The following is a 6,997-nucleotide window of genomic DNA, read 5'->3' as shown; positions in this document are numbered from 1 at the left end:
CTCTGATAACAGTTTTCAATACTCTATCAAAACACAATTCGTATTTTATTTCTAATTTAAATTCTACAATTCAACCAAAAAAAATTCAAATCACCACAATTTATATTGTTAAACCAAACAAAGCCTCAGTTGCCATAGGGGTATTTTTACTTTACCATGAAAGTCATCAAATTTGGTTGTGCTCTTATTTTTTGTTTTAATTTGATATAATTACGATGGTGACCTTTTTTTTCTTTTGTAATTTTATTATTTGTTTAGTTTGAGAAGTGGATTTTTTATTTTAGCATGAGAAGCAGGAAGATCTTAAGCGACTTGGAAAACATATTACCAGGCGAGGACGGTTTCGTGGAAGTGCACTTTCCTGCAAAGATCCAAGATCAGCAACGTGGCTGCAATCTACTGGCTGTCTTTCCTAAGTTCCCAAATTCGCAAAGCATCGAATCACACCAGTTGCTAGCAGCTCCTGCCACGTCATCTCATAACCCCTGTAAAATAACAGAACCCACAGTATAAAATTAATCAAAAGGACCCACAACAACGCTAGCAGTAGATCCGACATTAGAGAATCATTCTCCCCTTGACGATTCCATAAACTTGAGACCGTGCGCCATAATCACCGATATCCCTCCCTCCCTCTGTGAAAATTTCAGGCTTTGTGATTTGATCGGAACCCTAGGGTTTTGGTCGATCTGAACCCTCAGATCTCGGAATTCGAAGAGCTCAGATTCACTCTCCGATCATCGCAGAACAAAAATGCCGTCCGTGTACGGAGCTCGCTTAACCACGTTCGAGGACTCCGAGAAGGAAAGCGAGTACGGCTATGTCCGCAAGGTTCGTATTCTATCCACATTTTTCGTCCCATCCGAAGCAATTGGATCTGTTCTTCACTGTATTCGATATCCATTTCGGTTCAAAGAATTGATTTTGATTCGTAATTGAGATCAGTTGATCGGATTATGAGTTTTGACTAGTGGTTTATTGCTTTGTGGTGTGAAATCTACTTGTCGAAGTGTGATTTTGGATTTTTCGAGGGTGAATTTGGAGTGTTTGTTTGTGATTTGATTTGACAGGTTTCGGGGCCAGTCGTCGTCGCAGATGGCATGGCCGGGGCTGCTATGTACGAGCTGGTTCGAGTTGGACACGACAACTTGATTGGTGAAATCATTCGTTTGGAAGGACATTCTGCCACCATCCAAGGTTTCTTTTACTCTTTCTTGTTTTTTAATTTATTTGTATTTGATTTGATTTCCTACAGTTCAAGTGATAGATAATCCTGTTGTGAATAATCTTTTTTTTTTTCCCTTTTTCTGTGTTATTTCAGTTTACGAGGAAACAGCTGGGCTGACGGTGAACGATCCAGTTCTACGAACACACAAGGTGAGTTTTCCAATGTATTGGGTTCGCATCTCTACTTCTCTTTTGGAAGGTTTGACTGTGTTAACTTACAAGTAGATTTCTTTTTTTTTTTTCAGCCTTTATCAGTGGAGTTAGGACCTGGAATACTGGGAACTATTTTCGATGGAATTCAGGTTTGCCTGAATCTTACCTGTAATTTAGATCGAATTATCTGCGGCTTATTAGCCATGTTTGTTGCTTAATTGATAACCATGTTTTGGATTTAGTAATATATGTATTTATATATATAATCATATTTTGGTTTCTGAATTCTTGTACATCTTTTAATAGCTTCTGTAAAAAATGTGTTATTGAAATGATCTAAACTTACGTTTCTAGAGCAGTGTTTGATGTAAATTCTGTATCTATCTTACCCTTGTGTTTTCTACTCCTATAGAGGCCTTTGAAAACAATTGCAAAAAGATCTGGTGATGTCTATATCCCACGTGGTGTGGCTGTTCCTGCTCTTGACAAAGACACACTCTGGGAATTTCAGCCTAAAAAAATAGGTAACCTTTCAATTTTCTTTTGGTGGTGGATTTTCAGAGACAGATTAAAATAAGTACTCATTCTGTTTCTTTTGATTTATGTTGTAAATTTATAATTGTTTATACTATAATGACAGGTGAAGGAGACCTTCTTACTGGAGGAGACTTGTATGCTGTAAGTTTCTAACGTGGAACAATACTTTATCCTGGTGGTTTAGAATTGTATTCTAGTACTTGATTCCTTCTTTTTCTTTCTTCAAGTTGCATCTAAGCCCCGTCATGGTCGTTTGCTTATGCAGGCCGTCTTTGAGAACAGTCTCATGCAGCATCATGTTGTGCTTCCACCAGATGCTATGGGAAAAATTACTTACATTGCACCAGCTGGCCAATATTCTCTCCAGGTTTGTCTATATGCATATTCATAGTGCTATTCTTATGTCCCTTTTTAGCATGAGTATCTCCAAGTTAAAATTTTAGCTACATATATTGCAGTGATTTTGGATTGCTCTTGAGGATAATGTTTGATGTTTATGTATTAAAGTTGCAAAACGAAAACATCCAATTTTGCTTTTATTTTTGTGACATATACAACAATCAGAATCTTTTGTTCTTTATTTATTTTGCTCTGTTTATTATTCTTTGTGGGGATATAGATTGAAGGAGGGTGTAAAAACATCAAATACGACCACAATATTTAAGAGAAAGGGTTTATGCTTGTTTTTGGTTACCTATATTTATGTTTTCTATTTCTATTGCAGGATACTGTCTTGGAGCTGGAGTTTCAAGGAGTTAAAAAGGAATTTACTATGCTTCAGGTTTCTAACTTTACCAATTGAATATGCTTTCAGTGACTACATTCTTCATTCCCCACCAACTAAAAAGTACTTACAGTTTTATTGGTTTGTACTTACTTTTGCAGACTTGGCCCGTGCGTACACCAAGACCTGTTGCATCAAAGCTTGCTGCCGATACCCCTCTACTTACTGGGCAGGTATCAAATATTTGGTTATGTATGTATATATTATATATATCCTTAGAATGATGCATTACTGACGTCATCTCTTTCATGCCAGCGTGTTCTTGATGCACTATTCCCCTCGGTGCTTGGTGGGACTTGTGCCATACCTGGGGCGTTTGGCTGTGGAAAAACAGTCATTAGTCAAGCACTTTCAAAGGTGAATTTACCAGCATTCTTTTTAATGTTCTGTATTTTGTTTGAAACTGTGACCCATTATTACAATATGTTCTTTTTGTTGTTTGCAGTATTCTAACTCCGATACAGTCGTTTATGTTGGTTGTGGAGAACGAGGAAATGAAATGGCAGAAGTATGTGTTTTCATCAGTTGGGAGTTTTAATTATAATTACGCTATATTGGGCTGATTAATTTAATAACTAATGATTAGGTCCTTATGGATTTCCCTCAATTGACAATGACATTGCCTGATGGTCGTGAAGAGTCTGTCATGAAGCGTACAACACTCGTAGCTAACACCTCTAACATGCCTGTGGCTGCTCGTGAGGCTTCAATTTATACTGGTAAGCATATTTATGGTGATATACTTTCGATGCATATTAGGTTCGGTGATCTAAATAGTGGAGTTAGTTAAGATTGTTGGAATTATGCTTTTTTAAACAGTTCACGGTTCTATTTCATAGTAAGTTGGTTTCATGAGAATAAAAGGACTTGAAGTGTTAAGATATGAAGTGGTTTTGTCTCCTGGGTAGAGATGTTGCAAAGTAAGTCAAGTATTACTTATTTTGTTTGGAGATGTGCGTGGAGTATGGAGTATAGGAAGTATACGAACTGGGAAATCGAAATGTTGTCAATGGTACCAACATTTTTTTCCCGAATGGTATGTCCGTATGAATACCTTAGGGCTCAAAAAGTATTTGGATGAAATAAAAGGAGATGCAATATAAGTACTCTTTATAAGGGTGAAACACATTTTCATATATCAACTTTTTCACTTACCTATAGATGTATACATTGTCAAATGTCACCTATGGTATTTTCTGTTGCTTAAAAGTGAGTAATCATGTTACATTTATCAGAACGTCGACATTCGTTCTTTTTGTGGATCTTAATTTCTAGGCATCACTATTGCTGAATACTTCAGAGATATGGGCTACAATGTTAGTATGATGGCAGATTCAACATCTAGATGGGCAGAAGCACTGCGTGAGATTTCAGGACGGCTGGTAATATTTTTTTCCCTATTTTATTTTTTATTTTTGTGTGGCAGGGCGTTATTGTTGTATTTTATGGACTGTTTCTTTGCTTTTCATTGGGTCTTCCACTGTAAAGTTCATTTTTCCCCCTAGGTGCATCCCTGACCCTTTTTTCTTTTCTCGTTTTCTTTTTCATCAAAGTTTTAGTAATACATTAATAACTATAAAGCTAGTTTATTGCGCATAGGTATTTGTTTGCGAATTTCACTATATGTCTCGATTTGCTTACTAAGAATAGAAATTCAACATTTGTTAGCATAAATTCAACATATATTTTTCCCCCATTTCTAATGGTAGTGGTCTTATTCTGTTACAGGCTGAAATGCCTGCAGATAGTGGTTATCCAGCTTATCTGGCAGCACGTTTAGCGTCATTTTATGAACGTGCTGGTAAAGTAAAATGTCTCGGTGGCCCAGAACGTACTGGCAGTGTGACAATTGTTGGTGCCGTATCTCCCCCAGGAGGAGATTTCTCAGATCCCGTAACATCTGCAACACTCAGTATTGTCCAGGTTAGTTTACATTGTTATGTCACATATGATTACTAGTGTTCGAGTCACATTGGTGATGTCCGGCAAGTTATATTTCCAATAGACAGCAATAATTAGCCTTTGATGCAAATTCCTCACCCGAAACAAATTTGTATTTCGGTGTGAATATGAATGCGGCAGTATTTGGGCTTGTCTTTTTCGCTCACAAAGGCATTAGTATTTTTTTCCTTCCATTTTTCGTTTAAAGTTTGATCTTGATTTCACTGCTCTCTATCTATTTCTGTAGGTCTTCTGGGGTCTGGATAAGAAGCTTGCACAGAGGAAGCATTTCCCTTCTGTTAATTGGCTTATCTCCTACTCAAAATACGCAGGGGTATGTTCATATGCTTTTGATTGAGCTCTATTCTAAGATTTTTCGTAATTTCTTCTATTATTTTTCTTTTTGGTTTTAGGCATTGGAGTCTTTCTATGAACAATTTGATCCAGATTTTATCAACATCAGGACAAAGGCACGTGAAATTCTGCAGCGAGAAGATGATTTGAATGAAATTGTTCAAGTAAGATTTCTTATTTGGATATGTTTTCTTTCTTTCTAGGTTAGATAGAATGAAATTATGCTTTTCACAAAACTATTTCAGAGTAAGAAAATAATTATAACACGGGAATTTCCTCAATGGTCCCAACTTGGTACCTCCGTTGTTCTTGCTAACAAAAACCTTTTGACTCTTCAGTGTTCCATTTTATGTAAAACTTATTACAAGCTATTATACTAATTAAAGTGCACTTCACCTTATTAGTGGCACAGTGCCACATTCTACGATTTACTGCATTTGAGAAGATAGAAATACGAATAATTGGTGACGTAAATTACAAGTGATGTTGAATTCATGTTTATATCTGACATCAGAGACACAAGGTTTAGCAAGAATTTTTTTTTTTAATTCTTTCATCTTGATATGAAATAAATAAATAAAAAAGGACAAGTTTTAGTGGTTTCTTTTCCAATGATTGAGCCCCTACTACTGTTTGGATTACGTGCAGCTTGTAGGAAAGGACGCTTTAGCTGAAACAGATAAGATCACCTTAGAAACGGCTAAGCTTTTGAGGGAGGACTACCTTGCGCAGAATGCATTTAGTCCGTGAGTCCTGTCTAGAAAGTCTCTTTTATCTGTTCAATTTTTTGTTTGTTCCTCATGTGTGTGTATATTGTATGTATGCATCGTTGATGTAGATATGACAAATATTGCCCTTTCTACAAGTCTGTTTGGATGATGCGCAATATTATTCATTTCTACAATTTGGCCAATCAGGTTGGTTCTTCCCCCTTTTTATTTATTTCTTTCTTCCCTTGGATCGCCGCCATTATTCTACTACTAATTTCTTTGAAGGAGAGTTTCTATATTTAGGCTCTCTTGCTTAAGCTCCACTGTCTGGTTGACCCGAGAAAAAGCTTTTGGTCGTCTCATCTGTCTCTGCTTATTGTGGTGAACAGGCTGTTGAAAAAGGAGCTGGTATGGATGGTCAAAAGATAACTTACACTCTAATCAAACATCGGTTGGGAGACCTCTTCTATCGTCTAGTGTAAGTAACATACATTATAATTATAAATAGGACTGCATTTTCTTGGCCCTATTGCAGGAGGTAGGTCTTGACTTGATTATGTAAACATTACAGGTCTCAAAAGTTCGAGGATCCAGCAGAAGGAGAGCCAGTTCTTGTGGAGAAATTCAAAAAGCTTCACGAGGACTTGACAAATGGTTTCCATGCTCTTGAGGATGAAACACGATGATTGAAATTCGCAAGAACTATGAGTTCTCGCATAGATTGTCGGATTTTCGGGTGAGAAGAGTTTGAGTTATCTTGTATTTTTTTTTTTCGTCGCTGATCCAAGAAACAAGGGGCGTTTTAGGTGTATGTGACGCCAGTTTGCTATGCAGATATTGCAGTTGTTTTAGTTGGGATGTGTAGCTCTGATATGTATTGTATTTCAATCTTTCCCTTGGTTGTGGAGAATAAGAGAACAAAACAAACCCGATTCCTTATTTATGTATTTATGCAATAAGGCATGTATGAGTTGCTATAAAGTGCTTTAAAAGGACTCTACATATTTATCTTCAGATCCCCATTTTTCATTCCCAGCAATTGGTATGCCAAAGCCTTTGAATTTAATATTTAAGCCATATTCTTAAGCTAACAACAGGTAAAAAATGTCCTCTTCATGTATGACTTAGATACATACTTATTTAGTTAGTCATTTTGGAAGTACTCGCTTAGTTCCCATGGTGTTCGTGTTCGTGGTTAGTAATGATTGTCCATAAGAGGTTTGGGTGTATATGTGTGGGCTCAAGTTGTGATTCTCACTAGTGGTGGTGGTGGGTCATGCCAATCCACGCA

The 6,997-nt window shown here is 36.8% G+C and overlaps 1 protein-coding gene across 1 annotated transcript; it reads left to right on the top strand.

The window, feature by feature from the left end:
* The first annotated feature begins 527 nt into the window (after positions 1 to 527).
* Positions 528 to 6,720, top strand: LOC21387324 (V-type proton ATPase catalytic subunit A). Its single transcript, XM_010102283.2, has 20 exons — positions 528 to 831; positions 1,071 to 1,197; positions 1,322 to 1,377; positions 1,473 to 1,529; positions 1,793 to 1,904; positions 2,021 to 2,058; positions 2,183 to 2,284; positions 2,642 to 2,698; positions 2,803 to 2,874; positions 2,957 to 3,058; positions 3,147 to 3,209; positions 3,288 to 3,420; positions 3,977 to 4,083; positions 4,430 to 4,624; positions 4,890 to 4,976; positions 5,056 to 5,160; positions 5,645 to 5,742; positions 5,835 to 5,913; positions 6,096 to 6,184; positions 6,278 to 6,720. The coding sequence occupies exons 1-20, from the start codon at positions 754 to 756 to the stop codon at positions 6,390 to 6,392; spliced, it is 1,872 nt and encodes a 623-aa protein (XP_010100585.1). The 5' UTR covers positions 528 to 753; the 3' UTR covers positions 6,393 to 6,720.
* Positions 6,721 to 6,997: the final 277 nt, after the last annotated feature.

This window comes from Morus notabilis, unplaced genomic scaffold (assembly GCF_000414095.1).
Source record: "Morus notabilis unplaced genomic scaffold, ASM41409v2 Scaffold917, whole genome shotgun sequence".
Taxonomy (NCBI): Eukaryota; Viridiplantae; Streptophyta; class Magnoliopsida; order Rosales; family Moraceae; genus Morus; species Morus notabilis.
This window is presented reverse-complemented; position numbering and strand designations above follow the sequence as displayed.

Coding starts and splice junctions, on each gene's coding strand:
- LOC21387324 (XM_010102283.2), top strand. CDS start 754: ATGCCGTCCGTGTACGGAGCTCGCTTAACCACGTTCGAGGACTCCGAG. Junction 832..1,070: donor AGTACGGCTATGTCCGCAAG/GTTCGTATTCTA, acceptor TTGATTTGACAG/GTTTCGGGGCCAGTCGTCGT. Junction 6,185..6,277: donor GACCTCTTCTATCGTCTAGT/GTAAGTAACATA, acceptor TAAACATTACAG/GTCTCAAAAGTTCGAGGATC.